The sequence below is a fragment of the Buteo buteo genome, chromosome 21, assembly GCF_964188355.1.
Source record: "Buteo buteo chromosome 21, bButBut1.hap1.1, whole genome shotgun sequence".
Lineage (NCBI taxonomy): Eukaryota > Metazoa > Chordata > Aves > Accipitriformes > Accipitridae > Buteo > Buteo buteo.
Window position 1 is genome coordinate 10,952,126 of NC_134191.1, and position 18,055 is coordinate 10,970,180.

The 18,055-nt window shown below is 52.1% G+C and overlaps 2 protein-coding genes across 3 annotated transcripts; one reads left to right on the forward strand and one right to left on the reverse strand.

Moving 5' to 3' along the window:
* Window positions 1–91: 91 nt before the first annotated feature.
* P4HTM (prolyl 4-hydroxylase, transmembrane) lies at window positions 92–18,011 on the forward strand. Its single transcript, XM_075053476.1, has 9 exons — window positions 92–393; window positions 469–550; window positions 9,873–10,063; window positions 11,097–11,193; window positions 13,297–13,459; window positions 15,081–15,266; window positions 15,697–15,787; window positions 16,352–16,475; window positions 17,769–18,011. Exons 1-9 carry the CDS (start codon window positions 139–141, stop codon window positions 17,990–17,992), a joined length of 1,413 nt encoding a protein of 470 aa, XP_074909577.1. The 5' UTR covers window positions 92–138; the 3' UTR covers window positions 17,993–18,011.
* Window positions 2,231–8,018, reverse strand: LOC142042906 (secreted frizzled-related protein 5-like). 2 transcript variants are annotated; one of them, XM_075053480.1, is made up of 4 exons: window positions 7,388–8,018; window positions 6,458–6,630; window positions 5,440–5,526; window positions 2,231–4,595 (listed from the first exon to the last, which is right to left on the reverse strand). In XM_075053480.1, exons 1-4 carry the CDS (start codon window positions 7,711–7,713, stop codon window positions 4,261–4,263), a joined length of 921 nt encoding a protein of 306 aa, XP_074909581.1. In that variant the 5' UTR covers window positions 7,714–8,018; the 3' UTR covers window positions 2,231–4,260. The 2 variants fall into 2 exon arrangements, with proteins under 2 accessions (XP_074909581.1, XP_074909580.1); XM_075053479.1 differs by having other exon boundaries at window positions 5,440–5,529.
* Window positions 18,012–18,055: the final 44 nt, after the last annotated feature.

An 18,055-nucleotide genomic window follows, 5' to 3' on the forward strand; every position in this document is an offset into this window, starting at 1 on the left:
GGGGCCCGCCGCCACACCTGCGCCTTCCCGCCCACGCCACGCCCCCTCCGCTGGCCCGGCCCCGCCCCGCGGCGCCGTGACGCAGCACGCCGGGCGGTTGCCGGGGTGACGCGCGAGGCCTGGCGGGCCGGGGGCGCGATGGCGGCGGCGGCGGCGGCGCGGTCGGAGGGTCCCCCGCTGCCCGGCCCGCCGGGGGGCCGCCCGCGGCCCGTCTGCTCGCGGCCCTACTTCCTCGTCCTCATGGTCTTCGCCCACCTCTACGTCCTCAACGTGCTGGGGCTGCTGCTCTTCGTGCACCTCAGCGCCGGCGAGGCCGGCGGGCCGCCCGCCGCCCCCCCGCCGCCGCCGCCGCCGCCACCCGCCCGCGCCCTCCCGCGCCTCGAGGGCATCAAGGCAAGGCCGCGACGGGAGGGGGGGGGGGGCCGCTTACCGCGGCCGCGCCGCCGCTTACCGCTGCTCTCCCCGCAGGTGGGCCACACGCAGCGGGTGGAGCTGGTGCCCGGCAGGGTCCACGCCGTGCGCACCCTCAGCCTCAAGCCGCTCCTCTTCGGTGAGTACCGGCCCCGCTGACCCGCCCCCGGCCCTCTCCCCGCCGGTAGGGCCGTGGCGGAGACCGGCCCGAGCTGCTGCCGGCCCCCCAGGCACGCCGGTAGATGGCCGGCGGCTCGACGCCCCCCCACTCGGGGCCGGCTGGCGGCCGTCACCCGGTGCCGGGGATGTGGGAGCGGTGGCCGCGGGTCCCGGCTGGGAGGTCGCCGCCGGCCGCGCTGCCCTGCCGGCTTCCATCGCCGCTGCCGTAACGGCGGGGCCGGGGGGGGGGGGGCGTCTGTCTCGCACCCGCCGCTGTCTTACACCCACTCGGGGGAAAATGACTTCTCGCCTGTTCCCTTCTCCTCCCTGTGCTACTTTTCCCTGGGGCTGCGTTAAAAAGAGTGTGATTTTGTTTAAGGTATTTCGATACAGTATTTGCGGAGGTTACGTGTTCTGGATGGCCCACTTAGAAGAATTTGGAAGATTAACCTTTTCAGGTTCTTTCAGATTCCCTTAAAATACCGTGCATAGACAGCAGATCACTGAAGACGACCTCGAAGAAGCTGCTCGGTATTAGGAAGGGACAAGAGATCCCCAAACTTTTGGTAATAAATGATGATAAAGCAATTTAGTGTTGGTGCTTCAGTGCTGAGGAAGTGAGTAACAGGAGAATTGATAGGTTTAATGTCTTCCACCATTTTGCGTCCTGTTCTAGATTTATCTTTATTTCTGGCTGCTCTGATGCACAACCACACAACATCTGTCTTTCAGAGATTTTAAAACCTTTACCTTTCTGTGATTTTTGCTGTGACTGGTAAGCTCTCATTAATTGAACTCTGTGTTCTGGAAATCCACTGAGAATATACAAATTAAGTTTTGGGGACAGATGATTACAAAATTCCTGCTACTGCAAAGTCAGAGAAAACCTGTTGTCTCTGAAAAGATAGCATTGATAGTCTTTTAGATGCTTTCTCAAAAATATAAAAAGAGGGTTTTTTTTCTGATTCCGAATAGGCTATATACACTGAAAGCCTGGCCATAAATCAGATAGGTTTCTTATTAAACCCCTTTAAGGCCATAAGTATCTGGAAGAAACACACAAAGTTCTCTTGTCATTTCTACATATGTCGTCCTCATGGTTTGCAAATTTCTAAGTGGATTTCTGCCTGACATTCAGTAAACGGACACACCAACCTGGGACTGATACCCCACAGTGATCAAAAAAAAAAAAATTATGGCATTACCAGAACCACAGTCTGGGGCAATCACTGGTTTTCACTCAGGGAAACTCCTGTTTCCACCTTCTCTGCCCTGCCGGTACCGCTTAATTGAAAGAGTTCATCCTGGCCTGCAAGGAAGGTGCTGAAGTTGAGAAAAGGCAGGTTGGTCCTGGCAGCACTAATCCCACAACTTTTAACTTGTCACTCTGGCACTTCCATTGGTTCTGAGGGAAGCTTTGCTCCCTGAGGATGGTATCACAGACAGTGATGGACATTCAACATTTGAGATGCCACGCGAGTCTGTTCTCCTTTGTCCTTCGATAAGGAGTCCCTTATTTAGCAACGGCAAGTCGCAAGACAGCTCTTATCTCCCGGATGAACCTGCCAGGAGCCAGCTCTGACTTTAAAAGACTTCCAGAGACTTCTCTATCTATGCAAATAGTACCAATCTACATCAACTGGTTTTAAAAAAACTGATTTATTGTGTGGCTGTTGTTTAAATTAGTGGAAGTGTGTATTTAACTTGGTTGTGTTAGACAAACCCAGAAGTCACTAGTAAAGAAGGACTCTTGAATTTCTGGGGATTTTTTCTGGGACAGCTCATTAATGATTTAATGTGAACTCTGTGCTTTGGAGCATGGCACTGGGCACCATAGGGGAACTTGCGGTTTGTTTTTTAAATGTGGGTAAGTCATCTGCATTGAACCCAAGCGTATTTCGTGGAGCTATGAAAAAGTCCCTGCCCTATTTTTTTCCCCCTCTGGCTATGAGACGTCATTTCTAAAGCTTGTAAGTCAGACCATCTGTGCGTTTTTTAGTTAGGAAACACTAGTAATCAAATAATCCTATTAATGGAAAACAAATATCAGACAAAGCCTTTTCAACCTTCAGAGCTTTTATGTGTTCTGTTGTGTTTTCCAAACGCAGTCTGTTCAGAAGATACTGCCATTGCAGGGACCACCTGGCAGCAGATTCTGTGGATTGGGTGGCAGTTTGCAAGACAAGGCAGTGGGGAGAAATAAAAATAGGAAATCTCGCTGTGTTTTTCTTCTGAGCCTCAGGGAACAGAAGTAATCACTGCACAAATGTCAGGGCACAGCTGAATTTCAGAGTGAGTGTCTGAGTGCTCATCTCAGCCCACACTAAATCTGAAGAGGAGATCGCATCACGGGTTGTTGGTGTGCTTTACGAGCACAGGGAGGCAATGTGTCTCCATCAAACCGGGCGGCTCTTTCCACAACCGAGACTGCAGACGTCATGAACAAGGCAGAACGCATTTCTCCCAAAAGCTGTTTTTCCTCTTATTTCAGTCCCAAGTTTAATCCAGTGTAGAAAACTTTCCATGGACAGTTGTTTGTTAGGCAGTAGAAATCCAACTTGCTTTCTCATTTGGGGATTTGCTGTTTTCTGCTCTGTGGTCTGGAGCATAGAACTATAGCTGTGTTTACCCCTACAGGGAATTACAGTCCCTACTTACTTCGGTGAGAGAGAGAGATGCAGAGAACTTGGTGAGACTGAATTTTGCCACCTTTTCTGTCTTCCTTGCATGTGGGTGGAAGGCCAGACAGCTGTGTAACGTTTCTCCCCCCCCTCCCATATCGGAACTGCAAGTAGCACCTATTGTGCTGTGGCTGGGGCTCACCTCCAAGTCCCAAGCAAAGCTGCTGTTGCACACCAAAGCAGAGGTTTAAACAGCTGATGTCCCACTCCTGCTCTGCTCTTTTTCAAGGCTCTTGTGATATCTTGGTATCTTCAGTAGTTCCCCAGTTACCAGAATCTTCTGATCCAAACCGAATTTCTGATGTTAAAAAATGGTTTTCCCTGTTATGTAGAAACCCTCAGCTATCTTTGCTTTTCTTGCTCAAGAACGGCTGTTTCCTCTTACCTGTGCCGATGCTCATCATCTCTCAGCGCAGCAAGCTGAAGGGACAGCCTGAGTGACTGCTCAAGAGCAGAGTTTAGCATTCATTTTTTAAGGGGCCAGGCATTGCCGGGGTGGTTCCTCTCCCCCTTAATTTACCTTGGACTGTTCAAGAGTAAACTATTTGCTCCATTATACAAAAAGCATCACTTAGCAGTCAGGGAGACTTCCATGTAATGTTTCTGGACAGAAAGCAAGCAGGCACTTGGACAGCATCAGTGTCTCAGGGTCAAATAACGAAGCTGAAATGGCTATCAACTTTGATGACAAGAACTAGAAGGAGCTGTTACTAAAGGTCTCTTCTAGTTTGTCCTCACCTGCAGAGTTCAGTTCAGTTTTCTTGTGCTGTTGGATCCTACACAAAGCCATCCATTGCAAGTCCTGGATCTGCAGAGCCTTGCAAGAGGAATATGTTAAATCTGTATCCTTAAGCTCTGTCTCAGGAAAACAGGCCCTATCTGTGGACTATGACTGCTTCAAATCACCTAAAAATATGGACTGTACATCTCCAAAACACCAACTGCCAGGGAAAGGAGTTTTCTAGCCATAGGGAAGGGAGCAGTTTCTTATTGTTGGAATTGAGATTTTTCAGACCTTCCGGCCAGCCTGTTCAGGGCAGCGGTGATGTTTCCACCTCCGCACTGCCTGGTGCAGGTTCCTGTTCTTCTTCTGCCAGGCGTAGGCCTTGTTCACCACCACTTTGTCACTCTGTACTTCGCCGCTTACAACAAAGACCCCTGCGTGAGTGCCTCTCATGATGTTGTGGACACAGGTAGCATCTATGTCCAGCCACTGCTGGAGCCGGGCGGGGATTTCAGTTCTGAGGAGCGGGCCGTGCTTCAGGACCTCCACCTTGGAGGGGTCCAGGTCAAAGTCCGAGATGGTGGTGGTGGTGTTCTTCCTCAGGATTCGGATTTTCACTGCTGTGGGGGTTGGAAAAAGAGCTGTTAGTTCTGTTTACTTTTCATAGCTCTTACCTACTTAAACACACAGCCAACACAAGGCTTTCTTGCTGTTTCTGTAACATGCTGATGCATCCATCCAGGCTCTTGTAATTGCAGTGAACTTGTAAAAGTTCTCATTTGAGGTTAGTTTCCAGTACTGAACACAGTTCTTCTCACTCCGCTTTTCTCGTGAGAGTGGCAAAGGCATGTCAGCACCGCTGCATGGGCAGAAACCCTGTAGGAAGCAGGGGCACAAGCAAGTGGATGCATCACTGTCCTGGTGTCGTGCAAATTACTTGACTGTTCTCTGAGCTGGGATTTCAGGAGATGACATGACTGCCACCTGCCCGGGATTTTTAACTTTTTTTTTTCATGAAGGTTGTGTGTCTGAATTCAGGACAGTATCTTGAAAACTTCCTGCCAGCTGATTGAGCAGAGCCAGTGCTGCCACCTGCTTGAGCTAGGAGAGGGAGAGTCACATTACTAGAGCAACAGTATTGAAGTTTGAAATAGCTGACGTGGATTTTGCTACAGGTTTTTATGGGCATTGATTGAAATGTTGGTCTCCAAGGGAAAACCAGAGTAGTGCTTATGTTTAGCAGCCACAGACCAAACCAAATCAGAGCCCACAGAAATAACCTTGGGTGCTGCCTGGAGCTGGGCCCTCCTGCTACCTAACAGGTAAGTTGGGACCTGAAAATCCCTGGGATCTGCTGTAAAAGCTGCAGTTCCTCCAAGTCAGTTTGTTATGGCAAAGCCATTTTCTGTCCACGCCACTACTTGGCTGCTGGAGGGAATGGGAGGAAGAGATGGTGGTACTCACCAAAATCATTGGTGCAGAGGTTTTCCAGGATCTCCCTGGCAGTGCTGACCTCCTCAAGCTCACAGTCCTTGCAGCTGGCTCGGGGCACTACTGCAACAGAGATTTCGTTATAACACCCTTGTCAAGCTTCACTGGAAAAGGCATAATGAAATTTTGAGAGCTGCGAGTGGTGGCTTGCTGTTTCCGAGTGGTGCTTCCTCCTGAGCTACCCAGTCCCTGGAGAAAGAGCTGAGAGTGCCAGGGTGGGAAAATGTTACGCTCTCCTTTCTGCGGGTGGGGCAGACACTGCTTGTCCTGCTTTGTTTAGGCTTGCGTGTGTTGCTGCATGTTTAAGCAGCAGTGAAAATGCTTAATGAAGATCTCCTAGTTTGGATGAAACAGTAAAGCCACTGGTATGGCCAGACTCCATCCAGTGATGCTGAAATGAGGTGTCTGTTCTCCCCTTAACTGCTCTTGAATCTCCCCCAGTGTTCATCAGTATCTGGGTGTTTAATTTAGTCTTTCAGTCTTTAAGATTTTTTTCTTGTGTAACTCATGCCTGCAGAGGCTCGTGCCCCTTTGTGGTGTTTCCTAATGTTTCAAGAGAAGGCTTGCAAAACATTTCTTTTTGCATGTTTTTAAACCCTGGGCACAGCTGAAAGATCAGGGCTGCAGCTCTTTAGCTCCGCTGGAAGCACGTCTCGCCGCCTGGAGCCTGCACACCACAAGCTCTCATGCTGTGCCTGAGTGTTAGGCTTTTACAGCGATTCCTTTCCCCTGCCCCAAACCCTGCGTGGTCTGACGGCACCCAGGGAGCTAATGAATCCAGTAGAGAGGGGAACAAGCTGCAGTCAACGTTACGCTAATTTTTTAGACACGACGGAGTTCCCAGAGAGAACAAAACTAGAATTCAGAATTTTTTTTTTTTTAAATATAGCTTACAACCAGAAATATTAGGAATAGAAACAAGGCATAGGCCCATCCTTTCGAGCTTTCAGTGTTACATATGGAATAACATGAGAAGAAAAAAACAACTTACTTCTCCTGCTCGAGGAATTTTCATCTGTGGACACTGCTGCGATGCACAGTTCATGATCTGCAGGAAACTTGCTGCAGTTCAGGATTTCGGGCCAGGGGTAGCCGTAACAAGCCATGACGGGTGCACAGCTTCTCTTGACGGCTTCACACAGGCTGCGGCAGGGGTAGATGAGCCTGGGGAGGGGATGGGGATTGCAGCACCTCTGGACTGCTCCCGGCAGCAGGCTGAGGGTCGAGCCCTGGCACCGCGCTGCACACTGTAGCGCTAGGAGAGCTGTTTGGGGGTCTTTGATGTCTTTTGAACGTTCACGCCCAGGAAGCAAACAACGGATTTTTGAGGCTGGGAGGGATGAGGGATGAGGCTGTTTGATACAGGCTGCTGCCAGAAGCCCTTCCCCCCACCCAGGGATCTTCTCTAGTTGTGCAAAGGCTGCCTACCTTTACAGGTGCCTAATTAGATGCCCAATTTCCTTAGCAGCTCTGTACTTTGATGGCTGCACCTCAAGACTGAGGATTTCTCTCTGCTGCTGGCACTGTCAGGCTGAGAAACCCCCTACATGTTTGGGGCAGGAGCTGCAGGCGGGGGGCTGCAGGGGAAGCGGGAGGTGAAGCCGGTGGGTGCCAGCAGATACTGTGGTGTGTGACGGGGGTGGCCGGGGAAGACGGCAGCAGTGCCTGGGGTGGGAGAGCAAGAAAATCCAGAGGAGGGAACATAAGGTTTCTGCTCCTGCAAGATTAAATGCTCATGTTTCACTTTCAGAGGGAAGGTCCCTGCTGGGTAATCCAGTTGCCCCTTGCCCAGCAGGGCAGCCCGGCTTCTCAGGGACTGTGCTGATCACATTGCACGCGTTTTCTCTTGGGAGGCAAATGCAGTTGCGCTCTTGGGGAGTGTTACTTGCCAGAGCTGAAATAACTTCTAAAAACATCTTACCTGTCCAAGCAGATTGGTGCAAAGAGGGAGCAGAGGAAAATCCTAGCGTCCGGGTGGCACTCCCTGGCCAGCAAGGGCAGCCAGCTGGAAGACTGCTGGATCACTTCTGGCATGGTCTCGTGCTCCAGCAGGTTGGGAATCCTCATCTCGGAGTAGCCGATATCGTAGCACAAGGCCATGTGGTGTGGAATGGGTGTGCAGCTGGAGGATCTCCTCAGGTAGCTCGCCCAGGCTCCTGGAGAGCCCCAGAGCAGCAGGCGCACCAGGAGACCCAGCAGCCATGGGCTGCCCGACCTTGAGGGGTGCCTGCGGTGGGCCGTGACCATGCTCAGAGCAAGCTGGGAGCAGGCGAACGGGCAGCACACCCTGGACTGAGCTGCTCCTGACTGTGGGACGCCTTTTATAGCCTATGAGCCACCTCTCTGTCAATCCATCCTCATTAAGTGCGGCCCTTTCAGAGCCCTCATGGGGAAGACAATGCTCCAATTTTCATTTGCCAGCGGCCCCGATTGTTTGGATTTTAGCAGGGGTTTGGCTTAGATCAGCAGGTGTGGAAATGAGGGCAGTTGGGGAGGGATGAATGACTTGGCCCATGTGTCTTGGGGCTCTTTCAGCCAAGATTGAATCTCTGTTTGACACCAGTGCTCCAACCCATCCCCTTTCTCTTGCTCCAGGATTAGTCATTATTTCATAAACCCCAATGTTTTCCTCTCTTTTGTTTTTTGTAAAAGCAATCAAGTGTTGCTCAAAGTCAATTAGGAGGCATTTGTTTAGCTGGATCTATTGTTGAGGAGGCAGGGAGATAGGATGGTTTCACAGCCAGAAGTTAACCGTTTCAGAGAGCTGAGGGCAGAGAGGAACTAATTTGTAGCTGTGGAGCCAGGTTGTTTGCAGATGAGATTGGCAGCGCTTAGCTGGAAACCCCCTCACCTTGCAACCTGCGTGACAGAGCGTGCTTTCCGGTTAACAGAATTTTTACTTCATTACAAAGTCCCGTTACTACCACTGAAGAGCAGGATTGTCCTTCCTCCAGCACGTAATTAAGATTCCAGAAGCCATCGTTATTGTAGCCCAGTTTGGGGAACTGGAAATACTGGGGGCGTTGCTTGCCAGCACGCAGTTCATTCGGACGTGGTGCCGTGCCATGAGGTTCAAACCAGCCAGCGGAAGCTCCAGCGCTGAAGCATCCTCTGGCACAAGGACCCTGTGCTGCCTGTGGCGGAAATTGTTTCCTCGGAGGGTGTTACGGATACAGCCGGCTGCATTGTGTTGCTGGGGCTTCCCAGGAACATCTCATTTTCTACAGAGCTAGTTCTGGTCTGTACTTAGCAAGAAGCCAAGTGCGTATTGACAGTTTGAGTTGATAGGGTTGATTTAAGGTCATGGAAGTAATTAACTTTTTTTTTCCCCCTTTGAGGATTGCTGCTGTAGTGGAGATAAAATGTGTCCTTGGCACATTCTTGCAGGAGCTCTAGGGGGCTGCAATTTGAAGAGCAGGACCTTGGGCCTAGGAGCACTTAAACCTGTCCTGCTTTGGTGGTTTTTCTTTTCCTCTTCAAAAGTCTCAGCAGCTGATCCCTGAAGAGCTGATCTCTGCAAGATCCCTGTAGCAGTGACAGACATCAGCCAGAAGGATCTTCTCAACCTGCTGGGCCACGATGTAACTGTGCTGTGGAATGGGACCTCGCCAGTGCTTTACAAGTGTGTGCCCAGTGCACCATGCAGTTAGAAATCTCTTAGCGTCATCAGTGGATTTCTCTGCAGTTAAATTTGCTTGGGATCCTGGTATTGCCTGATTGCTGCTGGTGGTGTGCTGCAAAGGAAAGCTGGTAATACCAGGATGCTACCTGGGTAGGGAGCGTGGCATCCACCATGCACAGTGTCTTCCCCTTTAATGTTGCATTTGAAGACCATTTTTAGTGGGGGACCAAGGGAATGAGTGGGAATAAGTCTGAAAGTTGTCTCTTTGCTGTTTGAGTTTCATAGTAGAGCACTGTGCCAGGTTCCCCTGAAAAGTGTTTGGTTTTGTGCAAAGTGCCACCCCCTCCACATGAGAGCAAGGAAGCCTGAAACCCTGGCCATCACCACTGCCCACCGTAAAGATTTTTGGCCTCCCTTCCTGTAGAGCACCAGTTCCCAGACTGTGATCCACATGTCACCTTTGAAGTGATAATATGCAGTGATATGCACGTGTTTGTTCACTCCTTTGTCCATTGTGGTATCTTCGAGAGAGTTTAAGGGCTTGACCCCTGGATCCAAACATTTAGGAACTGCTGCTGTAAAAATACCCACCTCCAGCAGCTCAGGTGTGTGCTCTTTGAGAGCTCTTCTGGTAGAAGGGTGGATGTGTTTGAATGTCCCAAACTTAGGCAGTTCCTAAATTCCGCCCCCCCCTTTTTTTTTCCTTCTGAGCGGCCTGCCATCAGTATGGGGTCCCACTGTGACAGTTCCTCAGTCTCTGTTGCTGCTCACACTTTTGCTGCAGAAATTCCTGACTTCCTAACGGAGGAAGAGTGCAAGCTCATCGTCCACCTGGCACAGCTGAAGGGGCTGCAGAAGAGCCAGATCCTACCAACGGATGACTATGAGGAAGCCATGGAAATGATAGAAATCAGCCAGATGGACATTTTCAATCTGCTGGACCACAATCAGGATGGGCAGCTGCAGCTCAAAGAGGTAGAGTGCGGGACAAACTGGGGAAGGTTTGCTGTGGGACCTTCTGGCAGGTCCCCTCCTCAGATAGTCACTTGATTACTCATGTGCTTGGGTAGGGCCAGACCCCAGAACATACTGATCAGTATTTGCTTAATTTTATGTCTCCAGACTGGTGCTGGCCTTCAGCATGGAAGTTTCAGTGGAACGTGCAGCAGTTGTCATGCTATTGGGAGGTAGTAAGGGTCCTTGGCAGGAGATGCGTGTTTTGAATTTGCTGGGTAAAATGTTCCTTGGGCTGTGGGTTTCCTCTTCCTGGGTGTCCTGGGGAGTTTGTAGCATAGGCACTGCTTTGTGTGGCCTGTGGGGAGCTAACCGTGCTAATTGACAAGACACCAGCAAAGCCACCCCTATTGACGACCCTGGAGGGGGATAACAAGCACCTTGTCCACAGCTCTTCAGCACCCTTGCCCAGTATGGCAGGGTGCGTCAGGGCAGGTGCTGGCAGTTCAAGGATGTCACCCCCGTGGGCTCCCGTTTCAGGTGGGGCTGCGGGTCTGTACTGTCCTGTGGGCAGCAAGCATTGTGGAGTATGGGGAACTGTGGCAGTGACAACCCAGGGCAAAGCTCCTTTTCTCTGGAGGTCAGAGCCTGCTGAGAGCTCTCCGGGATACTGCATCTCTCTGTCCACATGAAAAGGAAGCCTTTTTGTTCCAAGCCCTTATCTTGGACAAGTAAAAGCATTCACTTTTATCATCAATAGCTTTACTTTCCCTTCAAGAGAAAGAGCTGTGCCCTTTCTGCCTCAGGACTGGTTAACCGAGTCCCAGCAGTAATTTGCCATGACCTAAACTGGAAACAACAGCACTCATCAGCCACACACTGTGTGTGGCTGCCAGATAATTCTCACTGCAGTCTTCTTTCTGCAGAGATGTGCTGACGCCTGGCTGGCTGATGCGCTGCAGAGGAGAGCCCGCCAGGCCTCAAGCAGGGAGTCTGTAGGGTTTCAGTAGTACAAGAAACCAGTGCCCACTGTTGATCCATTTATGAATTTCAGGTGTTGACCCACACCCGGCTTGGGAACGGCAGGTGGATGACCCCTGAAAACATCCGGGAGATGTACACTGCAGTCAAGGCTGATCCTGATGGGAACGGTAAGAGGAGCTCCATGGGAATCCCTTCACCCTCAGCATGCTGGACGCCTCGCACAGCCGTGTGGGGCAGAGCAAGAGCCGTGTCCCTGCCCAGGCCTGTTTCTCTTGCTGTATTCTTCAAAAGAAAATAACACTGCTTTAGAGACCTTTGTAGAAAATTAAAACCAGTGTGAACCTCTCATCACAGCACTCCTGCCCCTTCATCGCCAGTCTAGCAGCAGACCAGTTCCACTGCCTGGGCTTGGATCTTGCAGAAGCAGGACCAGAACACAACTCTCCACTCCCTCTCCCCCTGTCAGACCTGCTTTGGTTCCTGCCCTGCTGTAACAGGACCTTGAGGGTGTGCTTCTGCTCCTGTGGTCTGAGAGACTGCTCTGGATCTGACTGCATAGCTCTTGTTACCTGGGCTTCAGTTTTTAAGCTGCACCCTCCACTCCCCGCCCTGTTTTCAGGGAGACTTCTGCAGCAGGCTGGGAGCCCTGTATCACTGGCAAGGGAGGGCAGAATAAGTGGAAGTGAGGGTGGTTTTGTTGGTCAGCCTTTGTTGCTGACCCCCCTCTCTGCCGCTGCAAACTCTCTGTATTCCATGAGGCCACTTCTGCCCCTCCTGCTCCTGGTCTCCCAAGGGCTCCCACTGCTCCGGACATGCACTCTAACCTCTGCTGCTCTAATTAGAGTGGCCTCAATTAAGCAACTCTCCATTTCCTAATCAAATTAAGTGAACGCACAGGCTCTGCACGCTCTTTTCCAGTGACCTGGCATTGAGAGCTGCCCAGGAGGAGTTGGTTTGAAGCAGTACCCGTGTGAATGCCTAAATATCCGGAGGGCACCCCATGCCCTGCTCCTCTGGGATGGTGGCATTCTTGGCAGGGGCAGGAGCGTATGACTGAGTCCTCAGTGGCTTTTCCACTGTTCCGGACATCAACAAATGGAAGGTCCTGTTAAAGTGCTCTTGGCAGGACCTTGCTTCCAGAGAGCTGCTTCACTCCGTTGTTAGACTGGTACGTGACACCAAGAGACGAGGTCACAACCTGGATGTGGCACTGCGTCACCAAAGACCACATGGAGTAAGGGGAAGTGGGGACAGGGAGACACTAGAAATAATAATGGTGTGGGTAATTTGGCCACAACCACTGGCACCTGAGGACCTGTCCCAGGCTGACCCCGGGGGCTGGTCCTTCCTCCTGCTGGAGGGTGCTGTGTGCCTGGGGAGCAGAGCTGGCACCACAGCAGCACTGGGTTTGCTGCCTGAGTGAGCTCCACTCGCAGCCCATGATGCATGCTGGCTGCCAGGCAGCATGCTGCAGCGTTCCGCAAGCTCTGGTCCCGGGGACCTGGTCCCCAGTGCGGGGCTTCCCTTCTTCAGAAAGGGGAAACAACAAATGTGAGGATTTTTCTGAAGCCGACAAAGGCCAAAGTCCAACCCTTGTTGAGTCCAGTTGAGTGCAAACAAGAAATACTTGTGTCAGTAGAAACCACTTTTTACCTCTGGCTTTTCTGTTATTTCTACTTACGCAAGATCATACTCTGTTGTATTTCTCACTCGTGTTTTGCAATTACACAAATGCAGAAGAATGTACCGCTTGTTTTGGTTTGGCTTTTTTAAATTACCATGCAGGGTCTTGTAGAAAATATGGTCTGAGGTGTCCCACTCTGCTCCTACACGTGTCTATTTAAATATCTAAGTAACAAGCTCCAAGGCATCAGGTGGCGCAGGCTTTTTAGCTGTGGGATTGCATATGTTAGAACTGTATTGGCTATTTCTCTCTTTTGATGGATTGGTTTGTATGTTTTAGGAGCTTTTTAAAGTTCAGAATGGTACTTCACCTGTCCCAGTTCTGACCCTGCACGGCAGCTAACAGTTCACTTTTGCAGGTTGCTGTATGCCCTCTACTCTGCTAAAGGCGAGAGCACGGCTGGGGCCTGTAATCCTGCACGTAGCGGGTGCAGCCGGTGGTGGGCACAGTGGTGGACCCTGAATGGGGTTTGCCCGAGGAAGGCAATTTCTGCAGTGCCCTCAGCTGGTGGTTTCTCTGAGTACAGGACGCCAAGAACTATTATTACCTGCACCAGAGTCAGCCAGCTTTTCCTCTCTTCCCCTAGGTGTGCTGAGTTTGGAGGAGTTCAAACGATTGAATATCCGTGATTTCCACAAGTACATGGGAAGCCAGAAAGTGAAGATGAGTGACTTGGTGCGCAACAGCCAGCACACCTGGCTGTACCAGGGCGAGGGGGCACACCAGGTCATGAGAGCCATACGGCAAAGGTAAGGGCCAGGCAGCCGAGGGGCTGTTGGGTTTGTCTAGCCATGAGGACCACCTGTGCTGGGAGAGGCAGTGGCAGACTTGCTAATATTCACACTTCCTAATTGCGTGAAAGTCTTTGGAGTATAAAGAGCAATGAACACAGACACAAAATGGGGAGAGGAGGTTTTCATTAGAACAAGAATTTGTATTGTCCCATGGAAAAGGAAAAAGAAAAATCAAACCTTTCAGCATCTCCATTCACTTTTGGGAACAGCCCTATAAAACCAAGAAGACTTGGCATTATATGAAATAATTCATTCTAATTAGTAAATGAGCTTACTGGGAGATACTGCCCATTTCCAATCCTGTCTGGGTGCCAGTAGTTACTGTCATTTGCTTTAGTTACTCATGCATTTCACTGAAATCTGTCTTAGCTGTTCAGAGCTGACTTTTTAACAAGCACAGCTTCACCTCAAGTAAGCCAAGTTAGTTTAATCCTCTGAGCACATGTATCACAGGGCAGCTCACAGCAGACGGGAGAACCTCTTACCCTTCCCTTCATCACAGATTTGGTACTGGGAAGCGTAGAAACCCAGCATGCAGGCCAAATCGTTTAGCCGTGGTGAGTTTCAGATAACTGGCTGGAGACTCCCTTGCTCTTGTGGCGCTGGTCCTCGCCCAGAACATGGGTGGGTAAAATCTGTCCCGAGGCTTGAAAACGGCTGTTGGCCGCTCCTTTTCTTCAGTGCATTCCAGTGGGAGAATGGGGTTGCATATTGCCTTGATTAGAGCAGGCTCTGGCTGCCGCCACCTCCGTGCCAGCTAGCCAGCGCACACAGGCATCAGCATACTGCTTTTACGCTCTTCAGTTGGCTGCTGTTACAAGGACGTGAAGACATAGCACTGAAGGAGGCTGTTAGTCCTCCCTGGGACTATGCGGTGCCTGGAGGGGCTTTGCCATCCTGCTTGGGTGCTGCGTTCCCTTTGCACCTGCCCCAAGGGCTTCACCAGTCCCGATTCTCAGAGCTCTGAGTGTTCTTTGGCAGGTCTCGAGACGTACCTGCTTGCCTTGGGGATGATCTCAGATGTAGCAGCGGAAAAATCCCAGAGCAGGAGGGCTCCGGTCTTCTTGATCACTTCCAGTGCCCCTCTGCCCTGGGGGGAGGCTGCTGAAAAGGCAACAGGGAAAGGTGAGTTAGGTGACAAGAATATTCCTAGAGCTAGTCTCTTGTTCACTCTCAGCAGGGGTCCTGTGCTTTGCTAACAGTCCCTGAGGTCTGTAGGTGGTGTGCAGGAGTCCAGAGAAGCCATGAGATGGCACGTGAAGGCTCCAGGGACACACACAGAAGGGATCTTGCTGAGCAAGCAAAGTCTTCCTGAGAGCAGTCCTGCTGGAGATGCACCCTTCGGTTTTGGGGGTTTTTTATTAACCCTGACAAGGACTTTCTGAGCTGATGCTGATGGTCCAACAGATCTGTAGGGACCCAGTTATCTCTTGGCGTGCTTGCTGCAGCCCATCCGTCTCTCTGGTCTGTTGGGGAAGGGAGTTATCTTTCTCTGAATTTACTCGCTGCTTGGGAGTAGTGGCCGACCAGGGTGACGGTGCTTTCTCCTCACCTGCTCTTCTCTCCTCTTCCCCAGGGTAATGCGCCTGACTCGCTTGCCCCCTGAGATTGTGGAGCACAGCGAGCCCCTCCAGGTTGTGCGGTACGACCAAGGAGGGCACTACCATGCCCACATGGACAGTGGCCCCGTCTTCCCCGAGACCGCCTGCAGCCACACGAAGCTGGTCGCCAATGAAAGCGCTCCGTTTGAGACCTCCTGCCGGTAAGGTCTGCCTTGGCACAATCTGGAACTCGTTAGAGAAGAGGTGTGGAGAGCTGTTTCGCCTCACCTCGTGTGGGACTTGGTGCTCAGGTTGTGGGCTCACAAACCAGCTCTGGAGATCGCTGGCATGAAGGGGTTTGAAGGGGGAGGTGGGCGAATCCTGTGGGTCCACGCAAGGAGGGCAGAGTGGTTCTGCAATGCTGCTGGGCCGTCCCCACCAGAGGTTAGAAGCGCACCCTCACCGTTGTGGGTGGGCATTTTCTTTATTGTCCTTGTCTTGTCCTTGGAGAAAAGCTGATGGTGCAAATCACATATCTTGTGATGTCTTGGAGGAACCGCTGTATGTATGGTGGAGGGGCAGGGTACGGACAGCCCCTGAGCATCTCCTCCTGTTCCAGTTGTGTCCCCTGACAGCCACTCTGTCTTGCAGGTATGTGACAGTGCTGTTCTACCTGAACAATGTGACTGGGGGAGGTGAAACAGTCTTTCCTATAGCTGATAACAGGACGTACGAAGAGATGGTAAATGAATCTCACCTACATGTTACCCCCTGGGGATTTTGAGTCCCTCTTTGAATGTCTATTCACTGCGGCTGCAGGAGGGGTCCTGTGTGTGAGGTTGGTGGACTTTAGCCTTCGTAGCTAGAGCATGGGGAAGCTGTGCTCTGCTTACGGTCTTCTCCCTCTGAGGCCAAGGGAAGAGGCACAGGGCTTTGACAGCTGCAGCTCTCCCCACTTAGAGGTGTGAGGGGCTGTATCTTGGCCTTGCTGCCATAACACGAGTCCTGCTCACTTCTGTCTGGGCAGCTTTCCTCAGACTAAGTCTTGGCAGGTATGTTGTGCTCCTGTCAGGCAATATGTTAAGGAATGGGCGGCTGCTCAGAAACAGGTTATGGACCTCCAGGGGATTGAAACTGGCTGCTGCGGGTGGGTTGTGAAAGCCCTGTCCTGCCCAGCATCAGCCTTGAGCTGTTCCTGTGGGGTGTTCAGGCAAAGGGCAGGATGACGCCTGGCAGCAGAGGCAGCCCAGTGCGTGCACTTCGTTCCAGCCCTGTTTGCAACACCTTCTCTGTGGTTTCTTGCCAGTCTTTGATCCAGAATGACGTTGACCTGCGAGATACTCGGAAAAACTGCGACAAGGGCAATTTGCGAGTGAAACCTCAGCAAGGCACTGCTGTCTTCTGGTACAACTACCTGTCAGACGGAGAAGGTATGGGCTTGTTTCAAGACTCGGCTCTTGGGAGGGGTAGGACTGCAGGAGGTGACAGCCGTCGTCTTCTTGCGGCGGCTAGATGCTCAGAAGAGAGCCAAAGGGTGGTAGCTGCCTGCTAGTGGGAACTGTAGAGTCTACTTGTCACCAGCTGGGTAGGAGCTTCCTGACTCTGAAAGGCCTTTGTTTACAGGCAGTAGGTCAGTGGCTCCTGATGTCTTTGGGGGACGGGACTAGCTAGCAAACAAAGACCTTGGCTGCACTAGCCATCGCCAGCTGCCTCCTATCCCGCTGTGCGAGCTGAAACTCCTGCTGAAACTTGGTCTGCAATTCAAAATGTTTCACTGATGTGGTGTTGCCCAAAGGGGTGGGGAGGGGAGGTAGACAAAGGCACGGCCATCAGCTCTGCAGCACAGGGAGGCATGGTCCACCCCGCGCGAGGCGCTGCCGTGCTTGGGGCCAGCTCCTGCTTTATAGCTCAGCCGCAGCCTGTTGATATGTGTCCTTGGGGCTGTTTTTCTCATGAAGCACAGCGTGGTTTTCCCTGACAGCCAAGCTGGGGGATTGACATGAATCTTCCAGGCTGCTGGTGAGTATGACTCCAGAGTGTTTCGATGGCAGATTTTGAGCAGTGGTGGGAGGAAGGAGTATAGCATTCCAGCTCCCCTGGGAGCAGCCCATGTTTCCATCTCTAGAAGGTCACAAGACCAGCATTTGGGCTGTTGGGTGGTAATATCAAGACCATCACTCTCCTGTAAGAAGAGCCCTGTTGTGTTTTTATGAGCAAATTTTTCCTAAATGGAAGGCGGCTGCTGATGCAAGTCTGCCACAGATGGGGTGTCTGTAAAAAGAGGATCATTTAGAACTGCTGAAATGCAATCTCTAATGTGGCCCTGAGCCCCTGACTTCCACAGGCCTTCTAGCGGCAGCACCCATCTCTTCCGTGCCAGCCTCCCCTTTGGGGAACAGTTGAGAAAAACAGCAGCTGTGATGCAGAATGCAAGAGCCCCTTGTGCCGAGTGGAGACACGGAGGCAACAAGCATTTTGCACTCGGGCAGCCTGCCCTGGTGAACTCTTTGTAGGTGCTAGGGTGGGGTGGCGCTAAGATGAAGGGGTGTCAGGAGGAGCCAGCTCCTGTTAAGAAGATGGATCTGAGCCAAAACCCAAGCGGGCGCTCTGGGCAAGAGAGCTGCTGTCAGCATTCACTGGCCGTGCCTCCCTGTGCGGCCCCGGCTGTGCCTGCCCGTGCCGCAGCACTCCTCGCCGCCTCCTAACAAGGCTTCGTTCCGCAGGCTGGGTGGGGGAGCTGGACGACTTCGCCCTGCACGGGGGCTGCCTGGTCACCCAAGGCACCAAGTGGATCGCCAACAACTGGATCAACGTGGACCCCAACCGCCGGCGGCAGCTGCAGTTCCAGCAGGAGATGGAGCGCTACGCGGGGGCCGAGGCCGGGGCCGGAGCCCCGGGCGAGTGGACGGTGGATAAAGCTTACAGCGGGGTGCACCTGGAGCTGTAGGGTCGGGGGGGGACGGGGGACGGACCGACGCGGCGGAGGGTCCCGGCCGCGCGCACGTGGCCT